At 42.3% G+C, this 17690-nt stretch overlaps 1 protein-coding gene across 3 annotated transcripts in view; it reads right to left on the bottom strand.

Annotated features, from left to right (window-relative positions):
- The window catches only part of fbxl17 (F-box and leucine-rich repeat protein 17), a 146780-nt gene that overhangs the window by 40851 nt on the left and 88239 nt on the right, over positions 1-17690 (bottom strand). For all 3 annotated transcript variants that reach the window (XR_005098725.1, XM_037258431.1, XM_037258432.1), the window contains one exon: positions 6831-6907. Coding sequence is in view for 2 of the 3 variants with exons in the window: in XM_037258431.1 (XP_037114326.1) it covers positions 6831-6907 (77 nt within the window). In the remaining variant the exon portion in view is untranslated. The remainder of the gene's footprint in view (positions 1-6830; positions 6908-17690) is intronic.

Below are 17690 nucleotides of genomic sequence, written 5' to 3'. Positions count from 1 at the left end.
GGAAGCTGTACACAATGTGGGTAGGAGAGAGTCAAAAAGCGACTTTCCACAAGGTGATGACAAGAGCGCAAGGAGAGATGATGAAAGACGAGATTAGAGCACAACAGGCAAAAAATGGCCTTTAAGTAGATATACGCTTTGCATTTAAATCCCTCAATAAGCTTTCTGTAAGCAGGGACAATCCCACTGAGATAAAGAGGAGGATGCTGGCGTGGACAGCGGCCTCCAAGGTGGACCCAAAACAAGGCAACAATAGACGGTAAATGACAGGTCAATGGTCAGAGGCAGCAGGAGGAAATGGCATCAGCGGGAATTATGAATAAACAGTGGGGGATAATCACCCAATACAAGTGCTGACCTTGTGAGGGATTAGCAACAGTATTATCTCACAAATTTCGACACATGCAGAAAAATCAAGCCGAGGGTGACCTTCTGCTAAGTTTGGAGGCTGGGCTTTAACATAAAAACCAAACAACTTTAAAGTAACATATTTAGGACAGTAAACTGAAACTCTAATAGTTTACTTTGATATAGTACCGTATTTTCCGCACTATAAGGCGCACCTAAAAACCTCCAATTTTCTCAAAAGCCGACAATGCGTCTTATATATGGACCAATATGGATTCGTGGATAAGGACTAACCTTTTAAAGTAAGCTTTACGTGTTTATTTTGTGTGTTGTGTGATATTAACGTTTGAGCAACGTTGAGTTATTGATATATCGTTGTTTTCACGATTTCAAGTGTTAATATATTGTGATTGCGTTAACGTTTGAGCAATGTTGAGTTATTTATTCTATGCGCCTGATAATCCGGTGCGCCTTATATATGGACAAAGTTATAAAATGGGCCATTCATTGAAGGTGCGCCTTATAATCCGGTGCGCCTTGTAGTGCGGAAAATACGGTAAGCTATATATACTTGGGCTGGGATTCTTTCAGGTAACAGTGGGGACAAACTTTGCAACTAGTGCGTCATATAATGGCAGACAGACAGACAAAAAGTGACTTTCTCACCAAAGGATTCAGTAAAACATTATCAGAGCTAAATATAGAACAGGCAACTGGGTGCTTTAACTATTAAACACTCCTAAATGTGGCCACCAACACACATCAACACTCTCGTAACCTGGAGGACAGCTCCATTCGCACCTGCAAGAAAGGAGGAGGCGGGAGACGAGAGAGTGAGATGGCGAGGTAAGAAGACGCTAGGAAACAAAAAGGAGATCACCACAGAAAGACGACAAAACCGCAAAGTCATTACGACACTTTTACACCTGCCTGGAGGCGAAGCGAGCATGTGAGGTCGCAGGAGCTAATCAGGGGATGGGGGACAAAAAAAACCTATTAACAAAAACGCAACCTCTACTTCACTTCCCTAACAAAAGCAAAAAAAATAAAAAAAACCTTATGAGAAACAATAACAGGGACACTTTGTGTTATTGAGTCCCACGGGCAGATTTTTACAGCGCAGCGTTATTAGGAGCTGACAGGAAGTGAGTGAGTGAGCCAGAAGACAGCGTGGGGAGAACAAATTGAGCTGCTATATCATGCAAGCCCTGGCCAACGCACGTGGGGGCTCATGGTTAGGAAGGCCCTGCACTGCCACAAACATTACGGCCATTGTTTACATCACATGCATGGAGACACTCATGCGTAGGATTGAACGGAACAGTGCTAAACGTATGAACGGTAAAATGGTAACAGCTTTGGCAAGCCTGGAACCCACACGGCCCATCTTCATCCCTCTCCCTCCCTCCCCCCGCCCCTCCATGAGGCAAACAGATATAGCTGCGAAAGCTTAAGGTGGAGTGAGAAGCGGGGAGGACAATATATGGAAACTAATTCAATTTCCACCTCTTCGCACCGCTCGCCCATGCGCAAATAGCAGCACATTGATGTAAGGAAATGGGAAATATATAAACCCAGCCTATGGAAGCGGAATTATTATACCCTTGAGTAGGGGTCATGTCGCTAAATGTTTTTTACCCTGCGGTTATTCAAACTCCAGCTTTCTAGGGTTCCCGAGCACCGACATCCTCACGGGTCAGCCACTCGATGCTTTAATAAACTTTGCATTTTGACAAACAGGGGGTTCTGATTAATGGTCATTCGGTTTTCCAATGGAGTTGCAGAAAACTTTTTTTTTTATATCCAAGATTATAAAAAAAAATCTATGTCAAAGTCTCTAGCATCTTAAATTATGGATAAATTATTTCCTGCATATAAACTATACAAAAAAAAAAATCCAGTCTGTCTCTATAGATACTAAAGGTCATTAAAATTGATGGAGCCACCAAAACATTAGTGAGAAGCCAAGAAAGTTCTTTTTATTTTTAATCCAGAACACACGCAATTACACACGCAACCACCCCTGCAGCAGTGATACAGACACAGATTGTCTATTGACCCGCTCCCCTTAGAAGACAGCATAAATCTGCCGCGCCGCTCGCCCACATTTTAATCGACTGCTTTTGAGAGTTACATTATTTACCAACTGAAAGCCCGCACGAAAGCAGGGCAAACAAGCCATTATGCTATCCGAGTTTACATCATGTTTCACGGCGCTTTCATTGCACGCCGGCGAACAACTGCATTGTAAACAAATGAGACAGAAGGAACAACGGTGAAACATGACAGGACGTAAAAGCTCAAAGAGAGACGGCCGCAGTGTTTTAAGCACACCGTTGAGGAAATACTATAAGCATCACGTCCTTAAATCAACATTTTCATTACGCGTCCTCACATATTCTATGATAACCGCATGCCAAACAAAAAAAAACAAACACCTGCACAAAAACATTGAATCTAAAATGCTACATTTACATTAACAACGTATTTAAATTAAAGCATGGCAGTGGATCAGCGCTTTTGTTTTCTCATCAACTTCTCAGGCCATCCAAGCAAGGAAGACAAAACACGAAAATACCCTGGTATTGACTTTTTGTGTCGTTCAATCAATCAAACAATACATTAGCTTAGCCTCGAGCTATAATAAGTAACACACATACTGTATGACACATGCATACAGAACAATATTTCATTCTTGAGCTTTCCTGACCAAAGAGGCGTGGCTAAGAATGTCATCTATCATTGTTCGGGCCATTTAGAAGAAACCGCCTCTGATGAAAGCGAGTGATGAAAGACGGAAAGGGAGACAAAGCGTGATCATCAATACAAAAAAACAAAACAGATCCACTGTAAATTTCACCTGAAGTGGTAATTTGGTTCTTAGACTGCATATTGGAGAGACGCAAGTGAATATGATGTCAAAATGCTTTACAGTAAAAACTGGGAAGGGCATTCTCAACTCACACAAGGGGGTTGCGGACCCATTTTGGGTTTGTCACAGACAGGTGGTAATTACAAGGAGCCCTGATTTCTGACGGAAACAACATATGTGGATTCGCGGTCATGAACAGCGTGCAAAAAATCTAGTTGACACAGCAATTAAGAACATGTAGTCATGCGGCCCAAGATGGCAGGTTAGTCCGAGACAGCGCCGTTTTCCAATTCACGGACAAATGTGGGTTACGTCCGTCGCCGCAGATTCAGAACCTCGATCGAAAACAAACCCGAGAACCAGCTTTGGAAAAGAACCTTATTTTGACAGGCATTTTTGGGGTAACTATTAAGCGGTACAATCAGAAATACAAAACATACTATACAAATGTTAGCCTAGCGAGTGCCTTTGATTTGAGCAACGCAGTTTGACAAATATATGGTGACTCACTTTTATACAACAAAGAGACCTTATAGATTGAAAGGTGAATCCTACAATTAGAAAGTCTCCAGATGGTGGTGGTGTCACTGTGTCAATACGAGAAATGAAAAAGGATTTATAAGGGACTTTGTGTTACAGCTCTCTGCGAGCGCAATGTAATTATTCCCACTTTTCCAAGAGCCTCGCAGGTTTCTTTTCTCTCATTCATGGCTTCTCCCACAGGTGCTTCACTCCATCTTGCATTCGCACAGACGTACATGAGAGGCCGCGACTGACAAGCTAAGAGGTTGTCGGCAGCCATGCGGGTGAAAAGGAATTACCATATGTAAAGAACAGAGGTGGCGAGGTCGCTCTTTTTGTACCCCTCCCCTCGCATAAAGCAGGTGGGCAACTGTGGATGAGTGCGCTGAGACGAATACATAGCGCACACACGTGGATGCGCATGAATGCTAGTCATACAAACAATTGAGTGTAATACTGTAGTGGTTCCAGATGACACAGCGGGTCTCGGCTTGTGCCGGGGTCTCACTTGCTGAGGTATGATTAGCGCTGAAAGAGAGAGCGGCCCAGCAGGTTTCCTCATCAGGATCGGCTTTCGAACTGATGATGTGGTGCTTTTATTTCAAATGCAAATGATGGTGTGTGTGGAAAATAAATAACTATAGGCAAGATAAGTAAATAAATAAAAACTTAAAAGGCACACAATAAACTATTTATACACATTATTATTACACAATCAAAAGACAAAGGTTGACCAATGTTTTGAACCCTACAAATAAAAGCTTATTTTTTCTTAGTATTCTGGTTCTGCAACTCTTTCTAACATTTTAACTCAAAGTAGAATAAAGACAAATTCTAGTTTATTATTATTATTCCTGTGATGTCACAATTGCATGGTCACTTGTTGCTAGGCAGCTCTCATTAGGGCTCAATAATAACTGCCCCAAGGAGTGATGAGAAAATATGTCTCACGCGCACTTGACTGATTTCTACAAAGTAAAAGCTGACGGTGCCATCAGTGGCCTGACACAGAGAGAAACGGGAAGTCATCACGATAAAGTGCTCAGAACTAAAAGACCACATGCATGACTGAAGGGAAAAACTTGCCGATGGGGGTCGGGTGTGTATTCAAATGATTCCAGAAAATATGAGCCCAAAAACACATGTGGAAACATGAGTAGCACTCTTTTTTTGAAAGAACGACAACGACAAAGAAATTAGAGGTTAGATTTCAGAAGAAGTCAATCCCAGAATGCACGTGTTTAACAAGGCTGCCCAGATTGCAACATAAAGTCACATTCATACTAATTGGTTTGCATGTTTTTGACGAATGGGAGCCAGCATGGAAGAAGGCTGTTTTCATGCCACTAATAGGGCTTTCAGCAAGATCATTACCTCCCAAAAAGGCTCTGTCTTGACTTTTCCATTTATTCCTTGCGAAATAATCGCTAAGAACCATCTGCAGCCGGGCTAAGATTACATGTTTCGTAGCTTTCTGCTGGCGTCATCTAACAATGTCTCCGCGTTTCTCTCCAGCCTGCGATCAACTGACACAGGAAGTCGACGCTTGGAAAAGGCTACAAAGCAAATGTAAGAAGCTTGCGGACATCTCAAATGCACTCAGAGAAGCCATTAATAAAAATAATTAGCACAGGAGATGAGCTGGGGAAAAAAAAAGTAGGGAGCAGCAAACAAGGAGGGAGCAGCTTGGCAGATGTAAAATCTCATTTCTGTTATTCAATTTATCAGCGACTGAAGCAGGAAACCCACCAATCATTTTCGCAGCGCCTACAGCAGCAAGCTCTGTGACTGTGGATGGACATGCAAAAAAACAACAAGGCCACGCTTGCTAGGGCCAAAGGGGTCATTAGCCAAGGAAGAAGATCAGATATCACCAATTCATCTTGTTCGAAGGGATTAGAGACGGAGAGCGAAAAGGGCGGCTGACTGAGCAAGCTGCTGCAGCTTCAATGTACTTTAAGGATGTGGGAGTCATTCGTCAACCCACACAGGACGCACGCCCACGCTTTTGGAGGTTTAGGTTCAGGAAGGCCAAGGTGATTATTGCCACGGTAACTCACGCGAGTCACCGTGTTGTCGAGTAATCAGCCGGGTCGCCACCCTGTGGCTACACGGAGGACACAACAAGCAACACCCGGAAGACGATATTCCTACTATTGCTGCACACCATCCCCCCGTGTCGCCTTGCTATCGTGTATCGCAGGAAGGCCCCTCACCGCTCAGTCATGACAAAGCAAGCGCTATAAAGTCAAGCTGGATGTGTTTGGTCATGATATGAATTAAAACAGTAAGTGCGACTCAGAAGGAGCTTGCGAATGGACAACAATTCCCACAGACACGTTCCCACGGACGCACTCCAACATCTGGTCGAAAGTCTTCCCAGATAAGTGGAAGCTGTTATCGCTGCAAAAGATACGCATCGACTCCATATTTTTCTTCTATTTTCGGTTCCAGACAGTAATAAAGTGTGTCTATAAATATCAGCAAAGTTGTGTGTTTGTTTTAGTTAAGAAGGAAACTAGAATGAACAAAGCCAAGTGTCACTATGCTAACCAAAAATGATTATAATATAATTTAGAAATGAATTTATGCCGCTGAAATAACAGTGGGGATACTAACAAATTTATACATATCTGAGAAACTACACCATTTATTTAGCTGTTTGCTACTATGGGAATGCAAAATGGCTGAGTGAAAGGAGGAGGGGGGATATATAAATATGACCCCCCGAAAAAAAATGTGTTCAAGGACAAACAGATTTGCATTGATTCCAGTTCCCACAATACCAAACTGCTAATGTACTTCATGAAAAAGGTGCCTCGGCGATGCCGATTTCCAAAACTGCACTTAAAAGTTTCATGCTGCAACTGCAGTGGGAAGCAAGTAGGAGGGGACCACAGAGGAGATCCGACACCGTCCTGCATAAAACTTTTCAATCATAATTTTACTGTTTGCGAGCCTCACGTGGGCCAAGCTGTAAAAGTAAAAATGAACCCCGGATCGCGCGGTGTCGGCGGGTAATAACGGTTACGATAATGATGTCGGAGGCCGGCGGCAGCAAAGGGACGGCGAGGGGAAAGTAGCCTACCGTGGTCTGTGATTTTACAGGAGACCAGATAGAGCTCCTTCAGGCTCCTCCCCTCCTTGGCGATGATTTCCACGCACCTAAAGCAAAGCAAAGAAAGAATATTTAAAGCATCTGCAAGCAGGCCATCCGCTACGCCCAGTTATGTGCTTGGAGAGAGGGGGGGGGGGGCGGGGTGCATGGGATTCTTCAGCAGTTGAGGTTAAAAAGAACATCTGGGGGTCACATATTCCGCCATTCATTATTTAACACCTGATCTGATTAAATTAATGCGATGGAACAACTGGAACAGACGTGCACGTGTCGGCAAGTGAGTGCACGCATGCACGTGCATGCACACACACATACTTGTTCACTTCAAAGAGGGTGATCTACATTCAGCACACTGGCGAGCCCACAGAAGCAGTGTGTGTGTGTGTGTGTGTGTGTGTGTGTGTGTGTGTGTGTGTGTGTGTGTGTGTGTGTGTGTGTGTGTGTGTGTGTAAAGGTAAAATGAAAGTATACACTAGGGAGGGCCAAGGGGAAGATCAGAGTGTGTGTATCAAGCAATTCTCTTTAAATGTCTCTAATGAGAAGTGTGTGTGCTACAACGGGATTTTGATCAACACGTTTGACCTATTAACCTTCAGCAGAAAATGTTTTGATCGTTATGCTGGTGTTCTCTCATAAATATGTATGAGCCGAAGAGGGAAAACACACCGCTCACACATTCAAATTAACAGACGCCCAAGAAGACAAAAAAAAAAAACGCCTTTTCCATGTGAGAAGGGAAAAATACAGTCGAGGTATTTGTCTATTCAAAGATGATTCAATGCTTTTGGGTGACAATCTATTTTTTTTTCTTTGACCTCTGGATGGGTTGTTGTTGCAGTCTTGGAGTAATTTTGGTTGGCTGCCCCCTCCAGGGTAGTTTCACCCTGTTCCCAATTTTCTCCCATTTGTGAATAATGGCCATGTTTCCCAAAGCCTTGGAAATTGATTTATAATTTTTTCCAGATTGATGGACTTCACTCAACTTTGTTTCTCATTTGTTCTTGAATTATTATTTTTTTGTCTTGTGACTTGGTGCATTTGTTTTTGAGATCTTTATTTTGTCTGACAGGGACTGTTCAAGCGATATTTTGAGTCAACAAATTGTGAAATAATCAAGCCCGTGTGTGGCCATTAATGCTATAATGCTAATGAAGTAGTTGTGTCCTTATCTTAGAATCGAGTGTCCTCCTGTATTTTATTATTTACTAATTCTTCGTTTTGGGCCACATACACGTGAGGCAAAACAGTGATTAAAAAAATACGTATTCAAGTGTTGTCAAAAATCATTCACTGCAGCAATCGAGAGGCAAATAATGGCGACTTGATGATAAATGCTAAGTGGCAGTTTGCTTTGTGCCAGCTGATTATCATCATTGCTACAGTAACAAATTGTGACTTTCATATTTACTAAACTGAATAGTAATGCAGTAATGTATTAGTCAATAACATAAAAAAAAAAAGTTGGACGCTTTGACTGACAGCTTTGCTTAGCTGGAACTGCATTGTGTATGTTCCAGGACTACTCATCTTCATCTGGCCACAGGGCAAGCAAAAATTTGCATGCTTACTATAGTTTCTAGTGAACTGAAATCAACTGGGAATCTAATAAAGAAACATTTCCTTTTGAAAGATGGGATTCTAAAGGCTGGGCTTGTAAGCGCCGCCCTTCCATGTGTGACATATTGCATTGTGGAATCAGGGAGAGACAGATGTGTGAGTAAAGTTCAAATGTGTAGCATATTTCTAAAATTCTTATTTTCAAGGCAAAGCCAAAGCTGTTCAAATGTGCACTGGCCTATCTGCTTTAGTTCACTGGGCTGCATCTTTATATTTCCCTTTTTCTATTACATTCCAGTTGCCGAGGTCCAGGGAGGCTTTTCAATGTTATCAGGCCATGCTTTCTATTCTGTCTTCCCATTTTGTCCTGTTTATGTTTGTCCCTTTTTTTTATTCTGATACGGTTTTCTTTTGTACAGTCACTGATTTATACACATTTGGTTAAAAATAAAAAGGCTTTCTTTTGTACAGTCACTGATTTATTCACATTTGGTTAAAAAAAAATACTTATTTTGCTGCCCTTTAGACATTGGCTGGCGATACTGTATTTAAGCATCCGTATAAATCGTCTTTTTAAATTTAAGATTTTCTATGGCCATGGTCTTTAAAGACAGAAAAATACCTGACAAGCCCGACCCACCAATGTACGATAACAGGCCCACGCTGGAGCCAGCTGAGCCGAAATACCGAGCCGCGTGTCTCGGGGGCAGCTGCATTGGAGCTGCTAATAAATAAATGCGCCAGAGAGAGCCCGCCAACAAAGGGATGAGAAGAAAGGAGAGATTTAGGAATGCAGCGACGGTGGCCGAGCCACAGTTGCATCCAGTGGGAGCTTGTTACTCTGTGCTCCCGGGGTCCCGAGGGTCACCGCAAAAGCAATTAGATCAGACATCAGTGACTGAGGAGTGGGAGCCGGAGAAGATGGAAAGACAGCACAGCGGGAAAGAGCGCAAGTTGGAATTTCCATTCGGTGGCTAAAGGGAACAACAGTAAGAGAGCAACGGGAGAGGAAGAGGAGAAAAAAAAATAGCATTAAAAAGGTGAGAGTGAGCACGAATGAAATGGAGGAAGGATAAATTCAGGAGAAAGCGGCGGTCAGGAGTCGGCAGGTCAAGCCACATGAAAGAGCCGCGGCATGCAACAAATGCTCGCCCACCCATTCCCACCGATGTCAGCTGACATGAATTAGTGATCCGCTGGCTTTGAATAATGGACAAAGGTTGGGATTAGCAGTGTAGCAATACTGACGCCAATCTTAGTATGGTGCTGATATTCTATGTCGTCAATCGGATCACTAAATATGCTGCGATACTAAAACGCAGATACTTTATCAGTTTGGGTGCAGTTTGGATTAAAAGTGAATTGGGAAAACAAGACGTTTGGTGGTGTATAAAACAATAAAGATGTCATTTACATGACATATGTTGTCAGCTAATTTTCACCTCAGTCTCATTTTGCGGACAAAAACGACAATATCAGAGTTTCCATGACAACCTAAGGAACGTTCGAGTAATTGGTGCAGGCGGCAGGCGACAGAAGCAAGGTGGCGAGCCTCACCGAGGGGGTCACCGAGTGTCACCACGCTGTCGGCACAAATAGCTTGTGGGGCAGCATAAATGTCACTTGATCTTACTTCTACATTTCCACACAAGCGGAAATTAAACACGGTTTAGTTCACAGAAAAATGTCGGCTTGGGAGGCACTTTGTCACTTGTGAAGTTATACATTTTATGTATTAGAATGTGATAAGTGCATCTTGATAAGTGGCCTTGCTGAATCTGTCCGTCAAATTCATCCACATGAGAAATAACTTCAACATGTATGCACTTTACTTGAAGTAGAAATTTAAAGGCATTTGGAAGGTACAAATGCGTAAGGTAGTTCAAGGGAAATATATCTAGTAGGGATTTGGGATAGTCTATTAAAATCACAAAGTGGCTAACAAACCTAAGCAAAATTAGGATGTGAATGAGCTCCACGTCTGATTCTGATTGGGAGAACTCATTTTCTTTGTTTTAATTCCCTATTTACAACCGAACATCGTGTCGAAATTTATTTCCTTGGGATATTTCCCTCGGGTTCGGTTGGATTTCCGTTTTCATAACGATTCCGATGCGCTTGGAGATTTTCAGTGTTTCCAGTTTGTTGTTAGAGTGTATTTTGAAGATAAGGTTATGTTGATATGCGCATAGCCAGGTTATGAAATCATCGCAAAGAAAGCAGGCAAACAACAAGTGTAGCGTTTCTCTTCAGCAAGAACGCAAAAACGGAACAGGGACAAAAGCATAATGGCGCTCGGGGAAGGTACACAAGGACGGCGCCCACCACCGCAAGGCCTCGTCTCATTGGGCCCTTCACACGACAGGCCAACAATTACACGGCCGTCTGGATGTACAAAAGAAGCAAGGGAATTTGGGAGAGAAGAGAAGCATGACACGCAGAAAAGGGAAAGCGGCTGAAGGTCCAGCGAGAGGTTGAAAACATAAAAACGGCAGCAAGAGAAGGAGGAGGAGGTGACGGACGAGGCTTCAGACTTCTGCGGCTGTCTTTGGACTTAATGAAATGGATGGGCGGAGCGGCCGAGAGCAAGGCTTGACACTTCTTAGGAAAATGCTCTCGCAAAATGATTCTTGTAGTAAATTTTCTTTATACCGGCTATAAATCCCAGACCGAGCGTAGAGAAGCAAGGTTCTGCTTCCTCAAGAGTTTCGCTCACGTTCGGGGCTTTGGACAAAAGAAACTTTTTTTCATTGCAGTCCAATAAACGGACGTGAAAAAAAATGATTTAATATCTGAAAAGGGGACAGTTCAAGGAGGAGAATTTTCAAACAGGAAAACAGCAGAAATCTTCAACTAAAGGCAGTACAGATATTACTCAATAAGAAAATGTTCATTACATTACAAAACAATGAAAAATCTTTGTTGCTTTCATGTGCTTCAATTAAAACTGTATCGTAATTAATGTTTCCTGCCAATGCTGCAATGAAACCTCATTTTATTTTATGTTTTGCCTTTCATATAAATTGCAAAGTTAAAAATACAAAAACACCCCCACAGACAACGTCTATCTCATAGATTTCAAAAATAGGACTACATTATTCCACTCACAATCACAGAGCGCTGTAAATTATTTATTATTGTCACAATATTACTAATCATTAAATCCAGAAGCCAATGTTGCAAGATACATATTTTATCGCTATTTGTTTGAGCCTTCCAATCGTCTAAATGGGGGTCTGCGGCAGCAATTAGGGTCTGGCTGATTTCCCAGGCCGCCCCGCTGTACCCACCACACAAATAAGAAAGAATCCCGTTCCTATTTTGTTCCGCAGCCGTTCATCATGTTTTAAACCAATTTTGCGAATTATGGCAGGGCAGCCCAGCAGGTTGTCATTGGTCAGCTCCAAAATGTGCCACAAGGGTCATAACGGCAACTATAAATGTCCGTCACTGTGGCTTTCCTGTTAACGCTGAGGTTTAAGAAAAAAAAGAAAAAAAGCTGAATGGGCATCTTTGCAAGCCTTCGGAGCTAGGAACAGAATGAAAAGTCAAGTCTTATCATGTAAGTTTGGCTTGAAAATATTTGCTAAGCCTTAGGAGGGTAAAAGCTGGCTAATTCGACAAGACTTCAACTTCACCTCTTAACTCGCGGGACTGACTACATCATGTCAAAAACAAGTGTCAGTGAAAAAGAGGCTGATTATCTTGATCAAAAAAAGACTTAGTGGGGTTAAGTGGCAGTTACCCACTTGAAGCTGACCCAAATGGACAGACAGCCTGTTGCCGTGCCAACTCACACGGGCCTGCGTGATGTCCATGCTCAAGAAGCTTTGAGGCAGCTTTGTGGGAATGACGGTAATAATATATCAGGAGGAGGAGGGGGATTGTTGCTCAACTTCATATGACAGTTTTGCTGTTCTCACCGTCTCCGGTTTAATATTGTAAGATAAAATGTGATTTTTAAATAATATAACAATGTCTTTGTATTCAGAATTGGGGCGAGTGTGTGAGGAGAGAAAAAAAAATAGTTCTTATTTTGTCAAAAACAAAGCACTTGAAAAATGACAACAGGGTCAATCGTCGAAATTCAGAAAAAAGTACGACGCAACAGCTGCCCGGACCATCGTGGAAAAAAACCGGTTGATGAAAGGCCTATAACTATCAACTGTCTTTAGAATGAATTTTCCTTTTGACTTTTCCATCATATAATACAGGAATCGGATGGAAGAGTAACAATTCACATTCCATATAGGTTCCATATTGTCTTATTTACAAGGTGAATTGATAACTTCCCTAATACAGACAGTCCCTTTCACAAAGGGAATATTTCTTTTCTCTATCACAGTTCTGAAAATGTAGCATTTTAAATTACCCCCAGATTTCTCTGTCTACAATGTTCTAAAAATGAATTTTAGCTGTCTTTGCCAGTGGATTTGTTACATGTTGTAAATGACTCACTTCTCCCCAGGCATCCTTCCAACGTCACTAAAACCGTGGTTGTCAGGCCCGTCCTTCAATGAAAGCAATATAAGACGGAGCAAGGTCTTTTTGGCAGCAAAGACGCAGCGCTAGCCAGGGTCCACCTGGACTCTTATACTAAAACACAAAATCATAAGAAATTTACAGATTCACTGTAAAATGAATTATGTGAATATATATGTGTGTGTGTGTTTTTTTTTTTTTTTTTACAAATACCGCAATGTCACTTACATTTGAAAAAACAATTTACAGTATAATTTTATGATTTTCAACCGGCACTAATTACAAAACACCTCAATTAATTAAGAATAAGTAACACAACCTTGCTCCAGGCCCTGAAGTAATCAGCCGGTAGCCTGTACAAAATGGAGCACTCCTCAGTCCCGTGACTTTGCAGGGACAGCTGATGGACGTCATGGTGATGGCGTACGTAACTAACGGTGCGCTACACTTTGTCCGCTCAGCCGAGACTAATTGCTTTGCGGTTTGATTACCGCTATTCATTTTAATGAGTGCTTACCAACACATACTGTCCCTCTCACTTTGGACAAGAAGATGCAAGAGATGCGTGAGGCACAGTGTTTATTCTATGTTCGGAAAGTGAAACGTGTCATGCTTATGACTGGCAATGGGAGATGGTATAGAGCTTAGAATGAATCATTATCTTGTGTTTAAAGAATAAAAGCTCCTAATTGTTTTGTCTGTTGGATGGATGCGGCTTCATTAGGATTAGCAGCACGCACGCCAGGGTGGCAAAACCGGATCAATGGACTCCTACCGTTCCCATAATAAGAAGACTGGTCTGTCATCACAAGTGTGGTGAGCTATTAAAAGGACCTTGATTACCAGTTTTTTCTCGTTCCCCCAAAAATAGGAGGCTAAATACGTAGTTATATTTTATTTTGATGATCCTTACTCAATGCAATTTCCAATCAATCTTTACCTTTAGGAATTTCTGACCTTCCAGGGAATTCTGAGTCATAGTCAGAACGACAATCATTTTCACGATCCAAGACAAGATTCCGCAGCCAAGCAAGTCAAGGTCCAAAGCAAAATAAATACAAGAGATAAGTTTGTAACGCTGACAGTTTCACATTTGAGCAAAAGGAATTAGTTCCTTATGTCACAAATGGTAATTGACAATATAAAAAAAGACTCCTAACCTCGGTAGGAAATCACTGGATTGTTTAAAGGATATCAGAATTTTGAGTGAGCCAGGCCAACGGTACTTTCCTTGTCAACACTCAACAGGTTGCAATTTTAAACCAATCACTGTTACTCACTGAACCCCTTGAAGGGGAAAGTAAAACAGCCATCGAGATTTCAGGTTTTCCTAAAACCTCCACAAGTTGAATGTGTTTCATTTGAGAGCCAAATGACAGGCGTTGAATGACACCACAGACGCTATTGACTACAAGCACGTCTCTCAGAAAAGTTATCTGGACATGATAAACCAGAGAAAGTACAGGGAGAGGCTCCAGAGACGACCACATTCAAACCGCAGTCAAGCTGCCAGATGACAGCCCGGCGAGCAGTTCCGTCATTGTGCAAGACGCAAGGTCGTCCATCTAACTCATCCAACATGTTTATTGTAGCAGTGCCACGCTGGAACACATGGATTCAAAACCTCATCAAGTCGAAAGTGATTTGAAGCTGCACGTAATGGGGCTATCCATGAACCCTTTATTCTTGGCTGCTCATCAATATTTGGTGACTTCACGTCAGTGGAGTACAGTAGATGGAGAACAAGATTAGTATGAATGATAATTTGAGGAAAAATGATGTGGCAAATTTCCCACAGGACATTTGATTATCCTTCGTAGCACACAGTGGTTGGGAATCACCGGCTTAAGGTCAAACGTGGGATTCTATCAGCGGTTTAAAATTGCTATCACGTGAAAAAGATTACGCCAAATGTAGAACGTATGCAGCGGCATAAACACGACGCCTACTCCAACTGGATGTTATCACTGAATAGCATCGCTTCAATTACATCACGCAACACCTTCGATTCCCTCGGTGCTGTTATCCTAACATGAAAATGTCACGCCTTGCCAGAATATAGTAAACAATGTGAGCAAAACAAATAAAACCGGCATGCAAAAACATTTTTAATATTGGAATGGAGCTCAGGCATAAAAAATATAAACACACTACTGATCCAATTGTTGCCTCCACTAGGAACAGAGGGAAGAAACTAATTAGAAATTGGTAACTAAACAATGGTAATAACGACGGGGGCATTTGACTCTGGTGACATACAGACATTAGGTATTCAAGAAAACATGGCTCCTTGAACCAAACACCATTTAAAAAAGCCCATCTGCCAATTTGGAATGGATTTTCCAAAATGCAAAATTGTGGGATTTTAAAATGATTAGCAAGATGGCTAAGAAGAGAGCGGAAGGTTTATCTCTGTTGAAGATGCTCGACTCTACGTTTGCCTGTCCAAAGATGCCATCTCAAGCACAAGATAATCCAATAAAGTTGATAGCTAAGTGAATTTTGTTGAATCAGCCTGAAGCGGGCAAAAGCTTGAGATGCGTAAGACAAGAGTAAGAAGAGAGTGAAACGGAATGACTGAGAGGACAGGTTTCAGAAATGAGACTGAAATCATAATTTAGAACCATTCTTTTTCTTTTCCTGGTATGCATATGACATCATTATTGTCATGTTTTGTTTAAGGAACACAATTTGGAAATGTCTACAATTACTCATCAACACAAACAAACAAAAATATTCTCGTCACCACAAGTGGCATTAAAGAGAGACCAATTTTTTACTCCAAAAACTAAAAATCTAAATTCCTCATTTGGATTCTGTTCCTCCCTTTGTGGCTATTCCGTTTAGAAAAGTAAACGCCCGAATTGATTGAATTCTGCTTGTTCAATTTTATCTCCCTAACCTTCAGCTCCTAACCCAAATGAAATGGAAAGAATTTGCTTGCCGACCGACGCAGTGCCTTTGATCCCCGTCTCTTTCCCACAGCAGTGGATATTAGAACCTGCATCCTTAAAAAGAGATATTTAGTCAGCTGGTGAACTATTTGGACAGACAGGATGGAGAATACAGAGTCGGAACAGCAACAGCGGTGCAGCTTTTATGAGACAGTGTGTGATGTATGGGACTATATCTTCTTCTGCCCATCAATTCTCTATAGATTCCAGATGATAAGAGTCCTTGCTCTCTACTTTCTTTCTCGTTCTCTCTTCTGTCTCAATGTTGCTCTGTGATCTACCGCTTTCAACAACCAGACATCTTTTGGACCTTTATTCTCATGTTTATCCTTCTTTTCCTATTCAGTCTTTTCTTTCTCCTCTGTTCTGCTTTCTTTGATTTCTCGTCTCTGCCCCGCTGCCCTCCTCTTGTGCTTCAAACCATCACAGCCCTTTCTCCTTATAGCCAAAGCTGCTTCTATCACTTCTTCTTTAGTCTTCACGTCTACCCGTTATGCTTTTATAGTAATGCGTCTCTGTATAGTCCAGAGTGTCGAGTTCCTGTATGAGAAATCACCCCCTGAAGGGCGATACGTGTTAGCCGGGATACACATTAGCAGTGTTGAGTAAAAGGCTAGAGGGAGGCCGGCGGTCACCCGGCCTGCAAAAAGAGCTCAAGCGCACTCCATCGCGAGGCTCGGCGTCAAATCGAAGCAAATCCTTCCCAAACGCCATATCGTATTCGAGCGTAATCTCGTGCTAGCTATGCTCATTACAAACTCAGCGTGGGCCCTAAATGGGTAGCACGGGAGGGGGCGCTTTTGGGCCGGGATTTTTTCCACCAAATGTTTTGTGTGCGTAACTAGATGGGAAGATGCGGTACGGCTATCACAATGAGACAAAAGCCAAGGTATAAGGGTGTGTAATGCGTCATGACACTTCACGCAGCTCAAGCGGATTTACAGTGTGTATCATTCTCTCCCATAGGAGACAAAAAAGCCAGGGAGAATGTTCATTTCCGCAGCCATAAACCAACATAATAGGCAACGCGCTGACATGCGAACATGTTTGCATGCCTCGCAATCAGCACGCTGTGATGCATGGAGATTGTCGACATGACGAGCACTGGCATGTGTGCGTGTCTGCGGGTTCCAAGCGGACCCATACTTTGACCATCCCTACTGTCACGCTAGGCGATTTCAATCGGCGTGAATTCAGACTGTCGTAATTGTGCAGGGTGATAAAACGCCTGCGTAAAAATACACATTTCAACCTCTGAAAGATACGCTTGGAGATCCAAACACCTTTCAGCACCTCCCAGCACCCAGCTGACATTTAAGGAGGCCGAACCGATGGAGACAACCACGCTGCCAAAACTCGGGGAGTTGATTGAAAAACCAGAAGCATAAATTGGAATAAAAAATAACTTGCAGAAAGATGGCGGAGGGGAAAAAAAAAGATCATTTCCTTGCATACATCATTTTTCTTGCATGCTTAAACAAACATGTGCATGTAGACACACAGACGCACACATGCACAGCAGAAGTAGACTTGGACCCGTTTGCGTCCCAGTCTGCCAACTCTGTTTTATGTCTGGGCTTTGATACAAATCCGCTCAGCATGAGAGCTCCGTCCACCACCTGAGGTATATGTGTTTATGTATGCGTATGTATGTTTGACTACGAATGTCCACCACCTGTTTCGTAGTGACACAAGCCAACCTCCGTCCACTTTCCACATGAAGCTGGTCCTCATTAATCAATACAAAGGGGGGGAGAGAGAGAGAGAGATGATAGATAAAAATTCAAAAAAATAAAATTAAATGGGTTCTACCAACAACAATATGGAGAATATGAAT

The sequence above is a fragment of the Syngnathus acus genome, chromosome 9, assembly GCF_901709675.1.
Source record: "Syngnathus acus chromosome 9, fSynAcu1.2, whole genome shotgun sequence".
Lineage (NCBI taxonomy): Eukaryota > Metazoa > Chordata > Actinopteri > Syngnathiformes > Syngnathidae > Syngnathus > Syngnathus acus.
This window is presented reverse-complemented; position numbering and strand designations above follow the sequence as displayed.